Source organism: Onthophagus taurus, chromosome 11 (assembly GCF_036711975.1).
Source record: "Onthophagus taurus isolate NC chromosome 11, IU_Otau_3.0, whole genome shotgun sequence".
NCBI lineage: Eukaryota > Metazoa > Arthropoda > Insecta > Coleoptera > Scarabaeidae > Onthophagus > Onthophagus taurus.
Window position 1 is genome coordinate 25,075,557 of NC_091976.1, and position 26,438 is coordinate 25,101,994.

The 26,438-nt window shown below is 34.3% G+C and overlaps 2 protein-coding genes across 3 annotated transcripts in view; one reads left to right on the forward strand and one right to left on the reverse strand.

The window, feature by feature from the left end:
* The first annotated feature begins 321 nt into the window (after positions 1–321).
* Positions 322–4,766, forward strand: LOC111413197 (bromodomain-containing protein DDB_G0280777-like). Its single transcript, XM_023044093.2, has 3 exons — positions 322–416; positions 476–940; positions 3,997–4,766. Exons 1-3 carry the CDS (start codon positions 402–404, stop codon positions 4,612–4,614), a joined length of 1,098 nt encoding a protein of 365 aa, XP_022899861.2. The 5' UTR covers positions 322–401; the 3' UTR covers positions 4,615–4,766.
* Positions 4,757–26,438, reverse strand: part of LOC111413254 (dopamine D2-like receptor) — a 127,364-nt gene continuing 105,682 nt past the window's right edge. For both annotated transcript variants that reach the window (XM_071200086.1, XM_071200085.1), the window contains exons 2-7: positions 7,759–7,868; positions 7,087–7,339; positions 6,760–7,025; positions 6,342–6,515; positions 6,102–6,283; positions 4,757–5,967 (exon numbers count right to left, since the gene is read on the reverse strand). In XM_071200086.1, the coding sequence (XP_071056187.1) occupies positions 5,753–5,967; positions 6,102–6,283; positions 6,342–6,515; positions 6,760–7,025; positions 7,087–7,339; positions 7,759–7,868 (1,200 nt within the window). In that variant the 3' untranslated portion in view covers positions 4,757–5,752. The remainder of the gene's footprint in view (positions 5,968–6,101; positions 6,284–6,341; positions 6,516–6,759; positions 7,026–7,086; positions 7,340–7,758; positions 7,869–26,438) is intronic.

Sequence of the window (26,438 nt, forward strand, 5' to 3'; positions counted from 1 at the left end):
TGCAACGATGCGTGAATGGTACATTGACTGTACGAAATCGTCGAAAAGATCCACATACTTTCTAATTCCTTTGCAAATTTTCAATGTTAATAAAGTTCTAATTCGTCATGGTATTGAATATTTTTTAATAATACTTATTGAAAATTATTTCAATATAATAAAATCTATTTTTAAATCATTTATGAAACGAGTTGAATTTAATTAATTCGAAAATAATTATTTTAAATTATTACAATCTATAAATTTTAAATGTTTAATACATATGGACGTTCTAAATAAAATCATCAATTTAGTTACCCCACGAAGAACTTTGGAGAAAGGTAGGAAGTGGCTTATATATAGTACAAACCAGAACGTTGTCTTCATTCTTCTCCTGCTGCTGTACGAGTTCTCGCGAAAAGATGAAAGTTTCCGTCGTGAGTGTTTTGCCAAAAAAAAAAAAGTTTGAGAAAGTTTTGAAAATTAATTCTTTCAGGTGCTCTTGGTAACCTTCTTCGGGATCAGCTTTGCTGCGGATCAACACAAACGGGGATCCGAGGAATACAATTCAAGTACGGGAAAACCTGCATCTTCTTCAGCCCAAGAAACGACATCAACCCAAGATGGTGGCAAGTACCCGCAACAACCTAGTTATGTTTTCCAGAGTAAAGCACAAACTTATACTCCACCACAATTTAATTACATCGTACCACAAACTTATAAATATATTCCTCAACCGAATTTGGCACAGATAACTTATGTCCCACAACAATCTCAATCTCAACAGTTACAACATCAACAGTTACAAAATCAACAATTACAATCTCAACAATTACAATCCCAACAATTACATGACCGATTACAAAAACAGCAACAAGTTTATCAACCTGCACAACAAACCGTTCAATATGCGACGTTACAAAACTCAGCTGCTATTAAAACAGTTCCTGCTCCACAAAAGGTAATGTGTTTTACAAAATAATGAATCCTTTCTCTTTTTTTAACGATACTTAAACGGCAATCGGCATCTTTTAGAAAGTTAATTAAAAGCATCTGGTTAAATAATTACTTGACAATCATAATGATTACTCAAGAGAAACGTATTTATTAATAGAAATTGAAATAAATTCTAAAACAATAATTAGGATGCATGTATTAATTTAAAAATACAAAATCATGTTATAATTTATTTATACATATAATTAATACCGGAAAATTTATCCTCATACTATAATTTATTGCAAGCTCTAACGCTAATTTATTTTCATCGATAATTATAATGAATTTTTAATTATAAAATGTATTATGATACCCCCATAATATTAAATCTTTTTAAAATTTTCACTCGATCGCTTCTTGAAATTGATCCGCATTCGCAAATTTTATAAATAGTCTACGGCATAAATTAATTTTTGCAGCGATTCCAAATTACAAGATCATTTAACTTGTATAACTTAACTTGTAACGAGTTGTATTCAAGTTTGCAGATTATTCTGGACTAATTATCAAGTTGAGGAATGAGGTTCACAAATTCGTTTACTAATGTTTATGTAGTAATTCATTTTTCAATACAATTTTTGCAAACAATACTAAACACGCCGTAGAAAGTGACGTATTTACAAGATAAGGCAATTTTATGCTAGATTTCTTGGTTGGGCGATGTTGTTTTGGATCTTTGTGCTACATCCCATGCTACAAGAAGTCAACTCCAGTCAATTTTTTGGATGTTGAGAGGTCGTACAAAATTCACAATCTACCAATGGTGTTCTGTCAAACGTTTCCAAAAACATACGACAATTTTGATTCTTTAGATATGATTGCTAATGATACAGCAACCATTTTTAGCCATTTTCAAAATACTTTAATTTTTTTTGAGTTTCAACAGAATTTATAAGATGTGGTAGTTAATAAATGTTTACACCTGAATATGCAGAAGCAGTCCGCTTTTTAGTTTGGTGAAAAAGACTGCATCATGTCTCTATCAGGCCTGTGTCAATACAGCATCCAGGAGGAATGCATAAAATCATCTTTATTAAATCTCCATCAAATCCTTGAGGACTACATCAAATCACCATGACTTATGCTTTCATCAAGACAAATTCAACTCCTTGCCAGAACCTTCCATCATCTGCATTATTCCTACAAAACCCCTTCAGCCTGTTTCTATCAAGTTAAGTCTTCATCAACTATGCCCCAAAACTGTGTTAACCATCTACAGGGTCTGCATCAAAACGGCTGAATGAAGTATTCACCTTATTTCTACCAAATTAAGTCTGCACAGAGTCAAAATTCCACCAAGACTGCATCATATCTCTGTCAGATATACATCAAAACTCTTCCTACATTGTTTTTTATTAAATATACATCAAGTATTTGACGTCTCCAATATGGCTTTCACTTTATTACTACTTCGGCCAAGTATACTTCAAGACTCCAGCAAGGTTGCGTCTATATCTACATATCTACATCGAGTTTCCATCAAAATTATATATTCATACAATGACATGTAAGTTTTAATGACTTGAACCTTTCTACAAACAAATTTTCAAAATGAAACCTGAATCTCTATGCGTTTAGACTGGATTCCAAAACTCTGCCTAAATTAAAATTTAGATATCTTTGCAATGAGGTTGATTGAATCTTTTTGGAAACTAATATTAAATCACGGTATGAATTTTTATGCAATTAGGTACTTGAAAAACCATTCTAAATGGTTTCCAAGGTTTTTGTCAAACCTTCATTGCATCCAAATACTTGAATTTTCCTGCAAATGGATTTTCAAACTGAAACCTAAATTTCTATGCATTTAGAAACTTGAGTAATGCTTCAAATTGGTTTCCAAAATGTTTTCAACCTAAAATAAAAATTTATTTAGATATTTATTTACAAAGAACAGTGTAAATCCTCATTACAACCTAATCTACAAAAACATCTTGTTCATTTTATTATGTATTGCCGTTTTTTCTTTACTTATTTTGAAGGAATCTTCTCCCCTCACTCGACTTCAAGTCACATCATTATCACGTTATCTCTACAAAATGTCTTCATCATATTTCTATCAAGATAAGTGTCCATCATCTTGCACCTAGACTGTATTAAATATCTATATTGTCTGCATCAAAACGGTATTTAGTACAGATGCATATCGTCCTTATCAAGCTTGTCAAGCTTGGCTATCAAGTCAAGTTTGCACACAGACATCAAAACTCTTCCTACATTGTTTTTTATTAAATATAGACCAAATTTTTGACATCTGCATTAATTCTCCATTATGCCTTTGACTTTATTATTACCTCGACCAAATATACTTCAAGCCTCTATCATGCTCATAATAAACTACATTGTCTTTGATGCAGACAACTCTGTATACTTAATATTTAACCTAACACATCATTGCTAAGTCAAATTCGTACATAGTTAAAACTCCAAGTAGGTTGCGTCTATATCTATATTGAGTTTATATCAAAATTACATATTAATACAATGAGATGTATGAAAGTATTAATGACTTAAATCTTTCTGCAAAAGAATTTTCAAGGTAAAACCTGAATTTCTATGCGTTTAGATTGGTTTCCAAAACTCTGCCTACATTAAAATTTAGATTTCTTTGCAATGAGGTTGATAGTATCTTTCTAGACATTAATACTAAACCGGGGCATAAATTTTTATGCAATTAGTTACTCAAATAATCATTCTAAATGGTTTCTAAGATTTTTGCCAAATTGAAACATAAACTTCATTAGCATTTATGTCTTAAATGTTCCTGCAAACGAAATTTCAAACTGAAATATGAATTTCTATGCATTTAGACACTTGAGTAATTCTTCAAACTGTTTTCCAAACTTTCTTCAACCTAAAATTTAAGTAATTTTGTAGCCAGAGAGATATGAATTGTTCTGCAAACTGATATTAAGAATTACATAACTATGTAGTTATTTCAATTATTATTTTTTTAAACTTGGGCTTATACTTAATTGCAATAAAACACTCGAATTAAATTGATCTGTTTAATTTTAGTTGACTTACACACATGAGCAACATCAAGTCTCGACTCAACAACAGCAACAACAACACCATCCGATTCAATATTCCTCAGCAGCTGATGTTTCCAGTTTTAAATTTCAAAGTCCTCTGGTTACTTATTCAAACCTAGGAGTTTTGCAACAATCGATTGGAAAAGGAGCCGAACAACCATCATCAAGACAATTTCCTCATCAAACTGCCCAACAAACTTACCAAGTACCAACTCACCATCAATCAGCTCAGCAACAACCAGCCCAGCCACAACAACAACAACAACAAACTTATTATCAACAACCTCAATTTGTTTATAAACCAGGAAAAGTCGAACTTCCTCAAGTAACGTATCCAAGTCAACAAGAAAAATTGCAAATTTATAGCCAAGCGCCGCAAACGTTCCAAACGGCGTCAAAACAACCTCAGCAAGTTGTTTATCAACAGGTGGGGACACCGAAACAGGCGGCTTCTATTCCGCAACAGCTCGTTTACGCCGTCCCACAACAATACACTGTGCAATATGTCCAACAGGAAGCGCATAGTGTCCCACAGCCGCAATATGTAAACGCTCCACAGTATCAGTACGTACAGGGTTATCACCAACAAATAGCTGAATAATTAAGAGTAAAACGATTTTTTTTTTAGTTTTTTTTTATTGTAAATAAGTGTTGTGAGTAATTGTAACCTAGTCTTTAATATTTTTTTCCTTCTGTGCTGATTAATTATAGTCAATGATTTTTTTTGTATTAAAATGCTGAGAATTTAAGAAATTTAGCTTTATTTTACAACAATTTGATAGTTTCTCCACAGCATCTGATCCTATTTTTTTTTATAATACAATACTATATTACAAGTATTACATTTAAGTAATCGAGAGAATAAGCGTAAGTTTTCACGAATTAAATTAATTAATTCTCCGGTGCGGTTTTAATTTCAAACGTTTTCCAAATTTGTGTTGCATTGTAAAATTGGGGGCTCGTTGATATTTTACAATATAACACTATCGAATCCATTAAAATATCTTAAATTATTATTAATATCGTATGTTCAATAAAAATTATTTTCGATTTGAAATTTTTATTGAACATATTTGAACAACAATTTTTAAAATGTCGTTGAGGAAATGTACAAAAAATGAGGTATGAAAACGGTTTTTACGTTTTTTCTTTTTTTGATAGATTTTATTATTTTAATTCATCTAATACTGTATGCACGACACTTTTTAGTGTTTATTCTATTTATTCATAAAGAGGAGCCGGGATTTATAATAATTTAAAGATTTATTTACAAAGAACAGTATAAAACCTCTTTACAACCTAATCTACAAAAACATCTTGTTCATTTTATTATGTATTGCCGTTTTTTCTTTGCTTATTTCGAAGGAATCTTCTCCCCACACTCGCCTTGATAACAAAACTTATTAACAAATTCATGATATGTTCTTAATAAATTCGTGTCAGTTTTTTTCTTTTTTTATTTGATAAAACAATTAATTAACAGCAATTTTTTTAACATCTTAACAACGAAATAAATCCCTTTATCAATCATTGGACTACTTAGGTACACAGGTTCTCTATTGTATTTATAATTCTTTAGCGAATAGTTATTTAATTTTTGAGCAAAAATTATTAAATCATAACATTTATAATAATAAATCTAAAAAGTTGAGATGTTGCAATATCTGAATAGATTGTCCATCCCAACTTACTTAGATTTATTATTATTTACTAAAGATTACATTGGAAGCTTTTTAATTTTAAGTTGTCCAACACATTAATTTCTTGAAGGCTTTTCTGAATTCGGGGTTGAAAATGGTGTAGATAACTGGGTTGACGAAGCTGTTCATGTAACCTAGCCAAGTTGTCAATAAAAAAGCTGCAACTCCCGGTTGACAATTCAAGCCCAATTTGCTGCACATTGCGTCCATGATATTGCACGTGAAGAATGGGACCCAACATATTAAGAAAACGCCTGCGAAAGTCATAAATTTTTTATCAGCGTTTGTGTTATCGCGAAAATGTGAAGCGAGGGAAATGGATTAAAAAAAAATACCGTTTTACTCTACACTAAAGGCTACGGTTATTAAAATTCATAAATCATCATACCGAGTACAATGGCAAGCGTTTTCGTCGCTTTCCGCTCCTTTCTCGCGCTCGATTTCTCCCTCTTTTTCTTACTGGCTTTGTTCACCTTGTATATTGTAAACCTGGCGCCGGCGGTCGCTTTTCGCTCCTTCTTCGACCCTGTTGATCGCGCCGATCCTGAATTTACTCCGGTTACCGCGGTCCTTTATCAACAAAAATATCTCATCTTCCAAAATTTCAAATCAAAAATAACCCGCTCACCTCATTTCAGTATCCGGGGCCGCCCCATTTCGTTTTGCCGCCTGTAAAAGTTTACTTCTTCGTGGACTTTCCGGAAGTACGGTTTCGGTTTGACTCGGAGCGTAACCGGAGTCGTTATTGCCATTCGGATCCGCTAACGTAGCCGGAGAAGTTAAGGTTGCAATGGTCGGTATCCTGTAATTGAAAGTGATGTTTTAAAACATTTTGGTTATGAAGAGCAAAAATCGATTTCGAGACGTGGATCCACCTCTTAGAGAAACGATGATGAGCACGGATAATAGCTCTCGGGAATCTCATCAAGGGAATAATTGAATTGCAAATAGCGAGCGAGAGAACTCTGACATTTCTCACCCCCAAACGTTTCCGTATATACAGGGTGAATTTGAATTTGTTATTAATATAAGAAGTTATTTCTTACGTGGCTTCTTCAGCAACCGTTGTTAAAATGAATTCTGTGCTTTTATCGTTGGAGATAACGTGGCAGTCGACTTCTGGACCATCATCGTCTTCATCTCCCGACCCAGATCCGGTGTTTGTAGCCGGTTCTTCCACCGTGGTCGGCCCCAAAGTCGTTTCGGCCAATTTTCTTGTGTTGGCCACGTTTTCTATCACAGATCCCGGCTTGATTTCGTGCGGTAAAGGTTTCCTACTCATTTTCGCTTGTAAAGCTCTTTTTCTCAAAGCCTAAATTAACATTAAATCAAAAATTAACCGAATAACATTACAACTTCTTCGGGTTCCTAACCTTAAAGATATTGTAATATAGAAAAACCATAATAATGCAAGGAATGTAGAAAGATGAGAGGCTTGAGTAGATTATAAAGTCGCTATTGTAGAAAAGGCAGGCGTCTGCAACGCGATCGGGGGTATTATTGAGGCCGAGAACAATTGGGGATCCAATGGCAGCCGATATTACCCAAACCAAAGCGATCGTAAGCCATACTCTTCTATTGTTCTTATGTTTGGCGTATTTAATAGGTTGCGTAACTGCTATATACCTTAAAAAAGAAATTTTATTAATAAAGCTTTGGGGTCATTTCATGAATAAAATAACAAAGTGGTTATTTTTTATTCCTGGAAAAACAAAATTCAAAATAAAATTGAAATACCGCAGCTCAATTCGTGTTTTTGCCAAAATGAGATCGTTAAAAACAAACCAAGCCAAAAAAAATTAAATAATAGTGAAATCATCAATCCAAAAAAATAATCCGTTGTTTTTATCGTTCGCAAAACTCTTAAACGCAACATTAGTTAGGTTGGGGTGGTCGTGAATTTATGTTGCGCAATTAATCTTTTTGGGGGAGACGTGGGGAATTCGCAGATGCCGAGGGTTTAATACCAATTTCGGTACTAACGATATGGTCTAAAGGAACAATTCTAGACTTCCATTAACAATAATTGCCGTCGATAAACTTACCTATCTATCGATATTGCAACCAAATTAAAAATTGACGAAGTGGAACAGGTAACGTCCATGGCGATGTAGAAATCGCAAACGAATCCCGGCAGACCCCAAGTTCCGTGAACCTGGAAAATCCGAGTTAGTCATAAGTTAAATTGAAACTCTTTGTATGGATATAATTAAACTAACTTAAACTAACTTTATTAGTAAGATTTTTTGAGGTCAATCGATTTCGTATCTACGTGAACGTTTTAAGAATTATATCCTGCTAGTAACAAAGACGTCAGACCCTTGTCATCGGCAGAGTTCATATTTTTCTCTTTAAGAACTGAAAATTTTGCATTTCCCTTATCTTTTTAGTTTTATTAAAGCAATTTTTGCGACTTCATTTCTGATAATGTGGTTTGGTGAGGATGCATCAACTTACTATAAAAGCATTCTTTTCGTTGAGATAGACAAGGAAATGATGGAAAACGATACCTTTGTACGCTGGGTTTATGGAGCATAAACTCGTTTGTAGGGTTTTAATAAAATCGAACAAGCCGACCTGTCCATTGTGCCGATATCGAGAATCAATTTGTTATTGCGAAGCACCTCGAGGCATCTTTGATCGTAGCGAATTCGATATGTTTTAGAAGGCTACATAAATTAAAGAACACAAAACAAGAGTTTCTGAAAAGTGTATTTGTTTAGATTAAAAATAAATTGATAAAATTTTCAGGTTTAAAATGAGTTGAAATTGGGTTTTAATTTTTTTTAATACATACTAGCGCGTATACCTGTTATCTAGTTTTCGTAAAATACGTTTTAAATTTCCTCTAGTGGTACTTTAAAATTGGAAAACCCATGGAAAAATAAAAGTTCAAGACCGACTCGAGGGTTGTTTTAATTAAAACTGGGAAAAACCTCTTCTGATTCCGACCAGAATTGAACAAACAATGGAAATTATAGGGATTTTTATTAAAGGTGAATTAATAAAGGACGCGAAAATGAACAAAAATTTCCATAATTAATCTTTTCTATTACAGTATAACCTCGATGTAACAGATCCCGTTATAACAGAGAATCCAATGAGTGCGGGAAGTTAGCCCCCATTTTACAATTTTTAAATTTTTCATTGTTCTAGATTGTTCTAGAGTTGTTCTATATTGTTCCAAAGCGGCAAATAGAAAAAATAAAAACTTGGCGAGAAAAACCGAAAAAACCGTTTTTTTTGACATTTTTTGAAAAATCAGATTTTCCTAGTTGTTCTAATTATTGTTGTAGGAATTACTGTTAATCTCGAAAATAAAACTAAGTTAAGAATTATATGTGCTTATAAACAGCCAAATATCAAACTAGATAAAAAAGACTTTGAAATAATGTTTAACTCATCAATACCAACCATAGTAATAGGAGATTTAAATAGTAAAAACCAAATTTGGGGATGTAGAGCCAACAATCCTAGCGGTCAAATCCTAAACAACATCCTTACTGATGTAGGGTTACTCATCCACGCACCTGATGAATACACCTATTACCCGTATAGAAATGATCATCAACCAGATATCTTAGACGTACTAGTTACGAAACTGATATCATTGCCTATTGAACAAACAGTAATCCACGAATTAAATTCAGATCATCTACCGATTATAATAACAATAGCTCGTAAACCTAAATTTAAAAGTATCAGGCCCAGGTTAATATATGGAATAGTGGATTGGGAACAATTCAGAGAAGAAGTAGTAAAAGTAAGAATACCGATAAACAATATAATAACGCCTTCTGACATAGACAATAACTTGAGGATTCTTACCAATAAAATATGTACATCTGTACGTAGTAGCTTCAAGCCCACCAAAACATCTACTAATTCTAATCACTACATTCCTCCATCTTACATTATTCAACTGATTAAACAAAAAAGTCGTGTAAGAAGAGAATGGCAGAGACACGTGATCCAGCTATTAAAAGAGAACTTAACTATTTAACTCACCAATTTACTAACGAACTAAATAAACATCGAATAGATACTTACAATAATTTAATAGAAAATATTAAGACGAATGATCCGGTAATGTGGAAAACAACGAAAAGAATTATCAAAAAAAGCGAACCTATGCCAACATTAACTTATCAAGGAAATAGTTACAGTACAGATGCTGAGAAAGCCACAGGTTTTTCAAACTATCTAGAGAAAACATTCACTCCACAATTCTCAAAAGCTAGCTTTTCATTCACAAATAAAATTCGACAGCATGTAGAAACTAATCTTCCTGTTAACAATAGTACCATAGATCATGTAACACCAGAAGAACTGCAAACGCTTATCAAAAAGTTACCAATTAAAAAAGCTCCTGGCCACGACCTCATTCCCAATGCTGTGATAAAAAATCTACCGAATAAGACTTTAAATATATTAAGTTCCATCTTCAATATGTGTATGAATATGGGATATTTTCCTAAAACATGGAAAGAGGCTGAAATATTAATGTTTAAGAAACCCGGGAAAAATAAACGAAATCTTGAAAACTATAGACCAATTAGCTTGCTTCCAACCTTGGGTAAACTTTTCGAAAAACTGATTTTTGAACGCTTACGACCCAAAATCACAATCATACCTAACATCCAATATGGTTTTACACCTGGTCACTCAACAGTACATCAGCTAACAAGAGTAGTCGAGATAATAGAAAGAGGGTACGAAAATAAACAGTACACAACAGCTGCGTTCTTAGACATATCTAAAGCCTTTGATTCAGTATGGCTATATGGCTTAATCTATAAGGTCCTGAAAACTAACATTCCGGAATACCTTAAAGCATTAATTTACTCATTTCTTGAAGATAGAAAATTTTGCGTTAGAGTGAATGCTTATACATCGGAATCAAAACCCATCAAGTCAGGAGTTCCGCAGGGCAGCGTTCTCTCACCTCTTCTATTTAATATCTGCTTACATGATATTCCAATTCACGAAAATGAGCAAAAAGCATTATTTGCAGACGACATGGTTATCATAACGCAAAATGAAAACCAGGAACAATCTATCAAAGATCTGCAAATTTCAATTAATGAAATTAATAGGTGGCTGTCAACATGGTGTTTCCACTTAAATCCCAGTAAGTGTGAGGCCAAGATATTCACTCTTAGACAAGTCAAAAATCCCACGATGATAACAATAGATGATCATCATTTAAATTGGAATCCGAAAGATAGCGCAGTTAAATATCTGGGTGTTTACTTGGACCAAAGGCTCACATGGAAGTACCATATTAACAAAAAACTAAACGAAGCATACGTCAGATTACACGAACAATACCCTATCATTAATAGAAGATCAAAATTAAAAATTGAATGTGCAGTGCTACTTTATAAATCATTAATAAGACCTATAGTAACATATGCATGCCCAGTTTGGAGTTCATCAGCTAAAGCAAACATCAACAAAATCCAAATTCTGCAAAACAAAATATTAAGAATAGCTGTAGATGCGCCGTGGTTTGTGCGGAATTCGCAAATACATGAAGAATTGCATATAGAAACGATCAATGAACATATTAACAAAACAACGAGGAAATATCTGGAAAATTTGCAAAAGTGTCCAAGTGCACGCAGTCATCACCTGGGAGAGCTAGGAATCCATACTCGACTAAAAAGAAAACTTCCCCAAGACAACCTGGCTGAAGAAGATATTCTAATAAACAGTGAATAGTTTCAGGAAGACATTTGTTTCCCACGTATCATTGTGAAACCACCTTATTATATTATAAAAACCATGAAAGAACATTGTAATGTTGAGCTGGTTATTGTTGATATTAAAAAAAAAAAAAAAAAAAAAAAGTTATTGTTGTAGAAAATCTAAATTATGGGATACATCATTACGAAGTTATAACTAAAAATAGCTTTGGCTGCAAAAATTTAAACCATAGTTTTTCTATTTTCAATTCCATATTAGAACAACTCTATAAAGGACACTTTACTCTATAAAAATTAAAGTTTTTGAAAGTTTCAGTCAGTAATTCTTGCGTCAGCGGTTTTAAATTACACAATAACAATTAAAAAATATATAACGATCTAAAATAACTCAAACTTTGCTGATTCAAATTGTTCTAGGTGTGTTTTACGTTTAAACTAGGGAAAAAACAGGTTTTTTGGTTACACGGACATTAATTTTGCAAAATCATATCTCCTAAAAATACAGCAAAATGCAGACCTAAAAAGAAAAATAATAAATCAACAAATGAATAATCCCACTATTCGATCAGCAAACAAAAATACACTACACAAAAACCAAAAACTAAATATCTCTGTGTCCCACCCACACAGAGATATATTTATATATACTATATTCATTAAAACAACTAATAACAGTTTATGGAAAAATCGCTGAGACGGGTTATTGCTATTTTTTTTCTGAATTTGATACCGCCAAAATTAATATTAGCTACATAACAAAATTTTCGAGAAATATTGTCATAAAGTTTCATGATTTTCCATTCATTGGAGGTAGAAAAATAGCAGTAGGGCTACTGCTGCGTAACCATGGCAACCAGTTGTTTCAGATACTTTATTAAGACAATGATAAATTTTTGATATTTGAAACTGTTGATAGAAGATAAGATTTAGTAAAGAAACCACCGACTTTACTGAAGAAGAGATATATTAAAAAACAAGTTTCGTAAGACACGCTTGAAATGCACGAATTCAAGTTGAAAAACGAGTGGCGAAGCCACGAGTTTTTTAATGAATGAGTGCTTTAAGTCTTACGAAACGTGGTTTTTATGCTACTTTTGTAATTCGCGTTTTTATCCTTTTTCTTTAACAAGAATAAAATAAATTTTGACAATGTAGGGAAATAGGTATGTAGCAGTTGGTAACACCGCAACACATAAAATAGAAATTTGAATTGACAATTAGAAATTGTCAAAACACAAAATGTATTCACCTGAAAAAAATGTTTCATGTACACCTCCCAAAATAAGAGAAATTAATCAGAGTTCAATGTCCTCATCATTGTGGACCTGCTAAGAACGTGTTTAAACATCCATAGACAAAAATTGTCACATTGACAACTAGCAACATTAACGACCCAATGTCACCAACTTGAACTGGTTCCATAAAATGTTACTAAAATCTCATTACAGCATCGGATGCTGTAAGGAGTCTCATTGCAGCACCCGTTTGAGTACTGTAATAGCTTTCATTACCGTCGCGAGTTACAAAAAATATGTTAAAAATGTAATAGATTAATTACAAAATTTTACAGTTACACTCTCTAACAAAAGTTATTCAGTTAAACACACAATGATGCTAACCATGGTAGATGGAAATGTCTGCAATGCTATTACAGGCACTACTTCTACCATGAGATGTTATATCTGTGGTTTAACCTCAAAAGATTTTAATTATTTAAACATAAAAACAGTAGATAAAACGGAGGCACTTGGTTTTTTTTGGTCTTTCTGTATTACATGCCCGAATTTGAATCGATTTTACATCTTTCTTACAAGTTACCTGTAAAGAAATGGCAAATAAAGTTAGAGACTGAGATAGCTGTAGTAAAGAAAAGAAAAACAGAAATGGCAACACGAGTAAGAGATTTCTTTCGGACCATGAGCTAGCAGCAGAAATTACAGGAGTTGATGATAACTTAATATATAGGTTAAAAGTAATCCTGGAAACCATCTCGAGTGGATTTAGAAATGCGACCAAATATGCCAAAAAAATTTTGGAAGTTTTTTGAAAAAATTTTTGACGTTTCGGATGCCATGTTGCAACCTTCTTCAGAAACAACTTCAAAGTTCGGTTTTTATTTTTAAAAACCAAAAAATGGGGGCTAACTTTCTGCACTCGAATCCAACTCGGGTTAACCAGTAACTTCCTGTCTACTTTCTTAGCTGATATCTTCCTTATTGTTAGATATAGCGAAAAACTAAATGCACCATTTGAAAGCTTAATTGTTTCTCTATCTAAAACCGTCTGTCGATAAGTTGATACTAAGATCAATAAAAAATGAAAAATACCGCTCTGTACTTAAAATAGTTTAAAATCACCAAATTTCAAGCTTTTGTGGAATTGGTATCAAACCGAATTTAAAAAAACTGTTATCACAATCAGAAAGAGCGCTCCTTCAAATATCTTAATCGGGGTTTTCGTCGATCAATATCTATTGACGTCATGCTTAAATCACCCTTAATATACATCCTTACACGCAGAAACGCTTCATTGCTCTTCATCTAAACAATTTTCTTATTTGATAAGGAGAAAACTCTGGAACTATATCAATCTTGACGAAAATTTTCTGCTCTTTCTAATGGTGTACAATACGCGGCGATCACGTTTGCACAAACACTTTTTTGGCCAAAAACTACTACCTACATTACTACTATAGGGAGCAAATACGAAACACAATTGAAAAAAAATAATGAGAAAACTCAAGGACACTGCTTGCATTGCGCAGAAAAGATACAGATATAACCTGTAAAAAGTGTGGTCAATACATCCACAGAGACTGTTGCCCAGCAAAACTTTTACTAAACAAAACAAGTCAACTATATTTTTGTGAATTATGTTCATAAATTATAAAACACAATTTAATAAAACAAACTAATAAGTTTAGCCGTCTTGAGAGACCCGAATATTTCTAGTTCTCGGTTTAGTGTTAGTTCTACTCATACGTTCTACTCATACATTTTACGCATACTTGGACCAAAATAATTTATTGCACCCTCATCAGTTTGGCTTTCGAAGGGGTAGGTGCACTTCTGATGAGGTAGTTAAATATGTGAATATCTGTCTTGACAGCTTTGAAAAGCGTGAATACTGTATGTCATTGTTTTTGGCCTTGTCTCGTTCATTGGATACAGTTTCTCATCCCATTCTTATTGATAAATTTCGCAATGTTTATAATTTTGATAACAAAAGTGCTGCTTTAATCCCATCTTATTTGTCCGGCAGAACGCAACAGGTGACTTGTGATGACAGTCAAGTGACATCGGAAAGAGTTACTTTGACTAGGGGTGTTCCACAGGGTTCTATCCTTGGTCCTCTTTTATTTTTGATGTTTTTCAATGACTTTCCGTATTATTTTAGGGATATTGACTGTTTATTATATGCTCACGATCCCACTTTGATTATCCGAAGCAATGAAGCTGAAGAGGTCATTCAAAGATCAGAATTGGTTCTAGATAGAGCACGTAAATGGTGTATCGCGAATGAGTTGTGTTTGAATGATGGGAAAACAGTCAGAATGATATTAAGTCAGAGAAATTTTAATTTTATTAATTTTGGTAATTCGTCGTTTGGCAAATTCTTAAGAGTTCACATAACCACTCTAATATTGAAATTCGATCATCATGTTGACGTTATAAGTAAGAAAATTTCAAAAAACATCTTTTTGCTACGAAACCTTATTGTCAAGGTGGAACTAAAAGTAGTAAAAACCGCTTACTTCGCGCTTATACAAAGCCATATATCTTATGCTATTTTAGCGTGGGGAAACATTCCCGCTAGCAAACGGGTCTTTAACTTGTGGTGTAGGGCTCTAAGAGTTGTGGGAGGCCTGGGATACAGTGAGGACTGCCGACACATGTTCGTGCGTTTAGGCGTTCTAACTCTGCCTTCTATTTATATACTAAATTGTATATTTGTTAAGAAAATAGTAGAAACGCGGGAAAAATAGTTCTTGCCGAATCTGTTTTAGAAGTCGAATAGAAAATAAAAGCCGAAGTACTTTTAACGAACATATCTATTCGAAAATAACAGAATTGTAAATATTTAACACTGAAAATTGAAAGCGAAACTTTGTTGCACATTTACATTAAATGTGAACCTGTAAGTTGATCTGACGAGTGTAAGAGAACTATCTTATAGCACAATAAAGATTATGATTATGTTAGTTTTTTACTAGCGCTATCACTAGAACTAACACAAGACCAAAAACTAGAATCATTCGGGTTTAGCCGTCTTGAGAGACGTGCGGCTAAACCCGAATGTTTCTAGTTCTAAGTCTAGTGTTAGCTCTAGTTTTAATTGTTATTCAGAGTTAGATTGTTGTATATTTTTCATTAGACTAGAATTAACACTAGACCTAGAACTAGAAACAGTCTAGTGATAGCTCTAGTTTCAAAAATGATCTTGAAACACTTTTATATAGAATTCTAATAATGATAAAAGTAAATATTTTTTCAATATTAAATTATAAATATATAAACATAAAAAGTTAATTTCATGAAATTGCGTTATAACGCGCCGTAGTACCGCTTTTCTTTCAAGTTTTCCTGTTGCATTTCTCTTGGTAGAGGGGCAATCTAATTGCGTCGTTTCAAATGTCAAATTAGCATAAATAATCCGACTCTGTGCCGTTTTCTTCCTTAGTTAGCCCTTATTTTATTGCGGCCTTTGACGACGAAAATTAACTAAACGACACGAAGAGAGAGAATCGTCCAATTTCATTTCGCGTCCAAATGGGTATATACGGAAAATTCGGAACTGAAATTTTATCGCGAGATAAAATGAGGGACTTGTTTACGAACGAAATTAACCGCTTTGACGAAAATTTATTGGCATTTGTGCGAAATTTCGCAAAGGCGGTGTGCGCGCCGTTTCAGGATCACTTCAATTAATTACTTGCGTCAATTATGCATGCGGCTGCACGCGTACGAGCCTTTGAGCTCGTAATGGAAATCAAATCGCTCAGATAGTTACTACCACTCTCTCGTATTTTGAAGCCAACATCATATCACGATATAATTGTAACACAGCAACCGCACCGCGCGAATATTTCAGAATGTAAAGTGAATTAAAATTTAATCAAATTGCTGACATAAACGATGATGCTTGTTAGTTTTTTTAAACAATTACAAAGTAAAATAAATGGAAGAACTTGTAATCGATATTGTTTAATACTAGAACTTGATATTGGCACGTGCGCGCTCCTACATTGTTTTAGACGTCAAAAGCAGCGACGCCGAAGACTCCAACAACGAGACAGATTGACCGGCGTTAAATTTTCTTTTCAAGAAAACCGGAACAAAAGCGTAACTCAAGTTACCAACTCCTCTTTTCTACCCGTTATGTGCTCTAGGTGCTAACGCAGTTGGGAACTGCAATAAAACTGAATTTTATCGCCCGCGTTCCCCTATAATTCATCGAATTAAGTTTTAAACCGATTTTACGGCTTTCGTTAGCCTCTCCCCGCTCTCCCGAAGAATCGATACCGCGAGGAGCAAACAAAATACTTTTCCGGCGAATGCATACCGAGCATACTTTGCAAAGTAACCAGAAACCAATTTATACGAACCTCCCTCCAACCCTGGAGATATTGCAGCTAGCAGAGAGTAGAACAAAGGGGGTCTATGTTTGCCTCGAGAACTGGGAAGCGAGCTTTAACTAACTTCGCGGACAAGTTTTGCACGAAATCTGTATAAGGGAAACCATCAAAGAAACGAACCAGTTAAGATGAAGTTACGTTTTTGATCAAATTGGTGAAATTAATTGAGTTTCACATGCTACAATTAACATTTCAAAGAGATGTTAAAGATTTTTTATAGCACGGCGTTATATTAAAAAGGAATCATAACTTTTTTGACCCCAACTGTGCTCGTGTCCCCATTTAATCGATAGTCCCCCCTTTGTACCGGGTTTCACACAATGGTTTCCGGGATCTTATTTCCCGTAACAATGGTAAACGTCAACAATTGAAGTCCCAGGCTAATCGGAGTCTACAATGAGACATCTATCTCTTGAAGACGGGTGACGTGCTCCTCGCAGGTATTAGTTTCTTCGAGCACAATCGAGGATGATGATGATGATATCGGAGAGTCGAGGCCAGCTTTCAAACGCGAATTAATTTCCCACGGGGGTCCACTGTCATACGTAGATGATGCCGATACACGGACAGACTCTAGCTAGAGCTTCGTATCTTGTCCGATTTAAGTTGATCCGTTAATATGGCAGATCGATCTGACAGTTCAATTTTGCAACCCTTATCCAACCCCTTCCAGATAACTTTAACTTCTTCCTCGGAAATTTGCCGACCGTAATAAAAAAAATCTTAAATTTGAATCGCCTCTCCATAGATAACTTTTTATGTGTTTAACCAAAAACAATCAATAATTAAACCTAAAAATATTTAAATTTTCAGTTTGTTGTGAATGTTAAAACGATATTAAACCAGGGATTAACCTTTGCAATTAAAACTTTGCGCGAACATGTTTCCAAACTAGAATTTCTACGTCGAAATAATTCATTAAATCGAATTATTCACCGCACCCGGCTAACTACATATTTCATTATTGAAGTAAGTACGAAAATGAAATAAAATAACACCAATAAAAAGCCCTCCCCTTCTTATAATATTAACATTGTCATCGTTCCAAAGGGATCCTTTTGTTTCTTTTGTATGTTAAAGTAAAGCGGATCCATTCCCTAAGAACACAGTTCCCATGCATAATTTTCACTTTAAGCTTACATTCACCCTTTTCTTCACCCCTCCCATGTCCTTTTACCAACCTAACTATGTGTGCCAAGTTTCGAGCTTGAATTTATTGCACAATTTTCTCCGTTAATTTAACACCTTAAAAGTTTCATTTGCCTTTTCCGTCCTTATCAGCTAACTAACATAGCTTTACAAAACTAGTTTCTTTTATTATACTTTTGTCAAAGTTGTAATAGAATACCTCTCTTTATTTAAGAATTCATTTACATGAAATTTATGAATTAGTATAACTTAGTTTAATTCACTTTGTAATTTTTAATGCTTTGTACATATTTCTAGTTTAGGAAGATAAAGCCTAGGAATAAGTGATAGTTATATAGGCAAGTTTTTGAGTTAAAACTTCTTTGATAATTACTGCCATGCTGCTAATGTGATGAAAATTTCATCATGTATAGAAACCAACACGTATCAAGTAGATAACCTGAGAGAATAGCAACAAGAATTAGTATTTTTAAGATGTTTCCAAAGATTAAGATGTTATGTGTCCATAAAATTACAACCATAAGATAACCTTAATACTTAAATTTTTGCTACAAGTTGGTACAAAAAGATGGAATACCCATCTGATCTAAGAGCTAAGTGTTTCTGATCATTTTCTTCCATCTCAATCAAAAAGGAATGTTTAATACAGGTACAATAAGAGATAATAGATGATTACTTATGACCAAGAGAGATTTAGAAGAGGAAGCAGATCTATAGATACTATTAATAATTGTGGCATGAATATTGGAAAATTTTTCTAAAAAGATTCTTTCCTTTTTATCTATCAGGACGAAAATATTTCGAAACTTGCCTCCTTAAAAACCAGATCTTGATCTATAATGCCGCAATTATAATAATTTTATGTCTTCGATGATCTACCATAATATAAAATAAATCATTAATTGTCACTGGTGGATATCGAAGCAACGTAATTTTATTAAGTTGACAATACCAATGTGTACTTTATATAAGCTGACAAGGCAAAGGTTCTAAAATCTAACCTTCAAAGATAGTGTTCATTATCAGAAATTTGTTAGAGACTCAATTAATCAATGGAGTCTGTCTACATTTTAGGGCTGATTCCAAACTTTTCTTTTTCATATGATTTTTCCACCTAAGTTGCCCAGAGACACGCAGGTACTTGATGTTATTCTCATATGGGAGTTTAACTAGTTTATATTTATCTTCCAGTTTTTGGTCTACTCGAGTATTTGAGTAATATGAGTTCGATATTTCTCTCCATTATCTATAGTGCACCTTATAGTGCGCCTTGAGGCACATCTTCTTGTTTATCTCTGATGGATTTGGGATGTACGATATCTCTGCATATTACTTAGGGAGCATTTTGTTTTGTTTGTGTATCATGCCAAATATTGTTAAAGCCTTGTGCGACAACTAGTAACAATTATATTATATCGTGAAATCGGTGCTACACAACGAGGTGTATTTCAATTAATATAAATCAATCTCTTAATATACTTGACTTCCTAATAGATCAAGTGCATAGAATTAGCACTTGATCTATTAGGTGCTTACGCCTGAATCCAAATTGATAATCTGCGATATTTATAGTCATTTTTTAGACTTATGCTAACAAAATAAATCTTCTGCCAGTACTATCTAGTTCTCTATTAATGGTGTCTATTCTTCTATTAGCAGTACTTTAGAAGTGTTTGACAAGGAAGGTTTAGTCTTCTATTGGCAGTGTCTTGCTTTGTGTCTTTGACAGCAGTATCAAGTCTTCTGTAGCATCATATAAGATTGTATTATCAGTGTCTAGTCTTCCAATATCAGTATTTAGTCTTTTACAAGGAAGTTCTAGTCTTATATTGGTAGTCTCTTACCGTCTGGCAGCAGTATCTACTCTACCATTATTGTATCTAGCCCTTTGATAGCAGTATCAAGTCTTCCGAGAGCAGTATATAATAATAATAATGCAATTTATTAACCCTCGAAAATGTTTTACATATAAATCACTTTACATAATAAAGAAAAATAAGAAGGTTAATTAGGTAGCCAGGTCCCCTGGCTCCTATGTTCTATAACAAATAATCCATAACAGCGCAAAAAATATATATATATAACTGAGTATAATAAGGAAAACTAATTCAATCTTGTCTGTCGCTCACATAGATACCGTCTGTATTTAATTTTAAAATTTGACACGTTCAACACTTTTAATGGGCGAGGAAGGGTGCTCCAAAAAACTGTGATGCCGTATGTAAATGAATTCCGAAAAGCAGTCGACGCGTGACGTGGCACCGTAGGTGAATCTTTTCTGCGGATATTGTCATTATGTACATCAGTACGATAGGTTATTTTATTACTTAAATAAACAGGAATTTTGTCTTTTAAGATTTTGAAATAAACTACTCCTCTATGTAGAGTATTATGCATATTCAGCCAACCACACTCCGCCAATTTATGTGAAACTCTCTGATATTTTTGTATGCCATAAATCAGTCTGAGGCAGCTATTTCTGGACATACTGCACCCTTCTTTGATTTTCTTTAGTTAAGCAGGGACCATACACCGAATCACAGTGGTTGAAATGAGATAAAATCGATGCATCAGTTAATAATCGTTTACTGTCTGCATTTAACACGTGTCGATACGGATAAAGAGATTTCAAGATATAATAAGATTTTTGTAATAGTTTATTTATGTGTGTATTAAATTTTAAATCATTGTCTATAAACAGACCCAAATTTTTAACGAAATCCACGTGCTGTAATTTCTGATAACCTACACTAATTTTATCATATTATTAAGAATATCACTAACAGATTTGATATGTGGCCATGTGCCTCAGAAGCACTATAGAAGTGATATAACTTCTATTACCAGTGTCTAGTTCTATAAGTAGTATTTAGTCGTCTAACAGCAGTATAAAGTGTATTGCTTGTAATTCTGCAAGCAGGTTTAGTCTTCTATGAGCAGTCTGTACTCTTCAATTAGCGCTATCTAGGCTTTTTCCAGCATTATGTAGTTCTGTAAGCAATAAATAGCTTGCTCCAAGTAACATCTGATCATCCAATAATAGTACCTATTTTTTTGCCAGCTCTATCCAGCCTTCTGCAGGGAGTCGCCAGTTTTCTGCTAACAATATCTTTCCTTCTATAAGCAATAGCAATTTGTTTCAATCGGGTAATGTTTGTACATAAACTAGAGTAATATCTTTTCATTTCTATCAAAGTTTCTAAATTACTCGTAATTCAAGTTAGTAATTTTTAATAATATTAATTGTATTTTAGTTTGATACTTATCTTGTAGATGATTTTAATTGAATCCCTTTTCCTGGATGTGTCAATACTAATTTATTTTAATTACGTTGTTCAGGTATAACTGGTAAGGGTTGGTTTTGAAAGCTTAATGCGGGGTGGTATCAGAGAAAGGGAAGTGAACGGGACGCTTTGTAATGAATACAATCCCAAGTATATCCGCGGAGACACGGAGGCTGGGGCGAAAGCCCCGGCCTTATACTGATGGTGCTCCGCCTGACCTGTATTACCGGATTTAATTACATTAACATAGATATAACTTTGGCTTGCATAGACAAGCGTATTCATGCATTGGCCTGCCCCAAAAACGAAAAAAAAATCAATAAAACTGAATCAAAATTCTTTTTAAAATAAGAATAACAAAAAAAAAGAAAATTTTGGTTCAGGTTTCAATTTAACCACAGATCATCTTTAAAGAACTAAAGTTGTCTTTGAAAGAGGATGAGTCGGTAGTCCCCGTGGGATATGTGTTTGAGGCTGAAGGGCATACACTCGTACATCTAAAAGGCAAATACGGGTCTTGCATTCTGGGGTTAGTTTGTTGAAGTTTTGGGGTTAGGCGAGTGTCAACGCTGCCGCCTCTGCTTTCTCTCTCTCCCTTACGTTAATTTATGAGCCAAATTTTGCGAGCCCCGTTTGGGATAACGCGCTGATTTAATGTTGATAGCCCCGGCTACGAGGATCAAGGGATGTTCGAACATTTCCTACACGGTGCCTACTCGATTTATTGATGTTTGTTTTATCTGTGTAAACCTACATCGATTAGTTATGCGAAATTACAGTGATTTCAATCATTTCAAAATCTCGATTCGAACGTTAAATTTAAAGTTAATGCAAATCATTTTTGTGATTCAAAGAAAATTGTGTAACCGAAAAGAGACGACCTAAAAACTCGTTCGGGTGAATTATGCAGCGGTGCACCTGAGTAGACGCGTGTTTGTCTTTTAGCAGAAATTGCGGGTAAAAGAAAGTTTGGAAGAGGACGAATTTGATCCAAATCCACGTTACCACGATAAAATACGACCGAAATTTCCCCGAAATCGTTTCAAACGAAATCAGATTAAGTTTTAATACTTTGCAAAGTTAAATAATTATGAATTATACTGAAATGTATCTTACCGGTGCTTTTTATTTTTGTGTTATCTTTTTAATTTATTCGCAGCAGGGAATCTGTTAAGCGCATTTCGGTACAATATAAATGAGGGAGTGAATTTTGGTAACGTTTATTATTCAGTCGGATCCGGGTTGTACGTAATCCACTTTGCACGGTCACATCCTTCCTGTGTGTGGTTCTACCCTGGTTTGGAAATTATTCATAAGTTTTAAGCTTGTCTAATGAAATCTGGTCGTTACAAAATATAGTGAAAAAGAAAAAGAATTGGAGCACATTGTTTTAATTTTAGGCAAATTCAATCGTCCGTGAAATTGCCACAGCAGACGGAAGAGTAAAGGCGTTTTTCATTCCGCCCCCTTTAAGTATCCGGAGCACTTCAGCCACGAGTCGTCAACGAACAAAAGTCAACGTGAAAGCTTCGCCTGCGTTGAAGAGGTTTGAAATTTACGTTTATTCAGATTCAAAAATTAATGTTTTCCTCGCAATAAAAATCTTGTGTTAAAATTATTTCTGAGATATTTTTAATAGTATATTTCATATTTTGTATTCGTTTTCGTTAATTTAATGGATCCCTTTGTTGGCGTAATGAAAAAGAGAGACGACTGATGGGCGACCACAAAGAGTACAAAATACCTAATTACCACAACTTTAACTAGCACAATGGGATCTATGGGCAGAATTCTTTCGCGTTTATTCGGGGCACATCAATTTATGATCCCCTGAGGATTCATATCTCTACAATATCTCTACAATAATCTCTAAATAGAGAGATTAGATTGGAGAGCCTTCTATTGGTACTGTCTTACTTTGTGTCTTTGATAGTAGTATCAAGTCTTCTGCTACCATTATGTAAGCTTCTATTGTTAGTATCTAGTCTTTCATTAGCAGTAGTTAGTCTTCTATAAAGAAGATGTACTCTTCTATTGGTAGTGTCTTACCGTGTGGCAGCAGTCTACCATTAATTATTAGCCCTTTGATAGCAGTATTAAGTCTTCTGGAAGCAGTATATGAGCTTCAATTACCAGTGTCTAGTTCTATAGCAGTATTTAGTCCTCTAAAAGCAGTATAAAGTGTATTGCTTGTAGTATCTAGACTTCTACATGCAGGTTTAGTCTTCTATGAGCAGTGTGTATTTTTCAATTAGCGCTATCTAGACGTTTGCCAGCACTATATAGTATTCTGCAAGCTATAAATAGCTTGCTCCAAGTCATCCAGTAGGTAGTACCCAGTTCAATCCTCCATGAAATTGCCACAGCAGACGAAAGAGTAACGGCATTTTTCATTTTCAGTATTCGGAGCACTTCAGCAACGAGTCGGCAACGTGAAAGCTTCGTCTGCTTTGAAGAAGTTTGAAATTTATTCAAATTCAAAAATTAATGTTTTCCTTGCAATAAAAATCTTGTGTTAAAATTATTTCTGAGATATTTTTAATAGTATATTTCATATTTTGTATTCGTTTTCGTTAATTTAATGGATCCCTTTGTTGACGTAATGGAAAAGAAAGATCACTGATGGGCGACCACAAAGAGTACAAAATACCTAATTACCACAACTTTAACTAGCACAATGGGATCTATGGGCAGAATTTTTTCGCGTTTATTCGGGGCACATCAGTTTATGATCCCCTGAGGATTCATATCTCTACAATAATCTCTAAATAGAGAGATTAGATTAGAGAGCCTTCTATTGGTAGTGTCTAGTCTTTCATTAGCAGTAGTTAGTCTTCTATAAGGAAGACGTAGTCTTCTATTGGTAGTCTCTTACCGTGTGGCAGCAGTCTACTAATAATAATAATTCACTTTATTGCCCAACAAAGATCAATTACAGGACAATATTACAAGAAAAAAAGAAAATATGAAATAACACGTGTTATAAAACAAATATAATTCACATAAACACTCCTACACTATTATTGATTGTTAGTTAGTTTACACTTCCTCTGCACCGGGGAGTTGGCTAAAACATTGTATCTGCAATTCCTCAAATACAACTGATTGGTACTACGTGTTGTACGCGTAGGGACCGCGAAAAAGATCCGCTACAACAACCAACCACAATCCAATTCACCTTGCACTAACTTCTGCAAAATCTTGATACACTGGTCATCTCTTCGTACGTCTAATGCAGAAAAGTTGTAACGCCGCAGCAGGGATGCGTAATCCGTTCCACGAGCCGGGTATGATCCGTCCAGACGTAGAGACAAATATTTGAGAAACCTCCTCTGAATTCTCTCCAATATAAGTCTATGACACACCTATTGTGGCGATGAAATTACAGAGCCATATTCCAATTTGGACAATACAATGGTTAAAAATAGGGACTTGGAACCAAGCATCCTCGCTGCAGAAGGTGTAATATTTTCAATGTGCGGTACAAAAGACAATTTGCGGTCAAAAGTAACTCCCACATCCTTGATTATAGATAGTTTCTCAAGAAGAACACCTTTTATATAACAAGAAGATGGAAGAGGAGATAGCTTGCGTGTAAAACTAACCGCACCACACTTATTGGCGTCAATCTTTAGCTGATCCATTCCACCAAGACGTCCAAGTCCAACTGAAGATTGAGAACATCGCGGTCCGAAAATATAGGTCGGAATAGTTTCAGATCATCCGCATAAGCTAGTACGCTTGATGAAAATTTGTCTAGAAGGTCATTCAAGAAGATAAGTAGGGGGCCTAGGTTTGAGCCCTGAGGAATACCAGACCTAGCTGTGAACTCCATAGACGCATAACCGTTGTAGTACACATAATTTATACGACCTGATAGGTAAGAGGTAAATAGTTTCATAAACTTGGGAGATAAGCCAAAAGCACTAAGTTTATGCAAGAGGACGTCATGATGAATCAGTGTATACCACATCTACCTGACCGCCCCTATCCAGAGATTCACAAATCACCTCAGTAACTGATAAACCCATGTTGATATGGTGACACAAATGTATATGTAATGTATATGTATTGGATATCGGTCGATAATCAGTAATGTTACGTTCGCCATGTTTGAATACAGGAACAATGCGCGAGCGCTTCCAAAGTTTAGGAAACGAGCAAGTGCTTAAGGATATGTTAATTATTAATGAAGCGGAACTGCAAAAAAAAATGCAGGAAGATCATCATCACCAGCAGTAAATTTATTAGGTAACCTTTTTAGGAAATGAAGAACTTCTTTTTCAGTGACATTGGCAACAAATACTGGAGGATACGTAGAGTGCATGTTATAAGTAGAGACACCAGAATATACTCTAGAGAATTGATTTGCAAAAGCATTAACTATTTTTCCAGGATTAGTGTAGGTGGACTTATCATCATTTTTCTAGGAAATCGGGAGGTCGTTGTTTTCTGTCTTTTATAACTCCAAAAGTTACGTTTATATTCCGCTGAATAGAAAGCACTATTGTTTCTCCTCCACTTCCTCCTATAATATTCTTTCAACTTTAGGAACAAATAAATCCAAAATCTCATACAACTTTGTATAAAAAGCTCGCAGAGCATCATTTGCATTAACCTCCACATTTAGAAAAGACCAATCCGTCTAAAGTAATTCATCATACAAGCTAGGAATGTTGGCTCTTCGAAAATTATAGCGATCGCCCCAAGACGGAAAGTCTACTCTACCATTAATTGTATTTAGCACTTTGATAGCAGTATCAAGTTTTTCGGGAGCAGTACATAAGCTTCAATTACCAGTGTCTAGTTCTATAAGCAGTATTTAGCCCTCTAACAGCAGTATAAAATGTATTGCTTGTAGTATCTAGACTTTCAATTAGCGCTATCTAGACGTATGCCAGCACTATCCAGTATTCTGCAAGCAATACATAGCTTGCTCCAAGTCATTC

Excerpts from the sequence above, each read along its gene's own strand:
- LOC111413197 (XM_023044093.2), top strand. Across the intron at positions 941-3,996 it reads CAGTTCCTGCTCCACAAAAG|TTGACTTACACACATGAGCA; the intron begins GTAATGTGTTTT and ends GTTTAATTTTAG.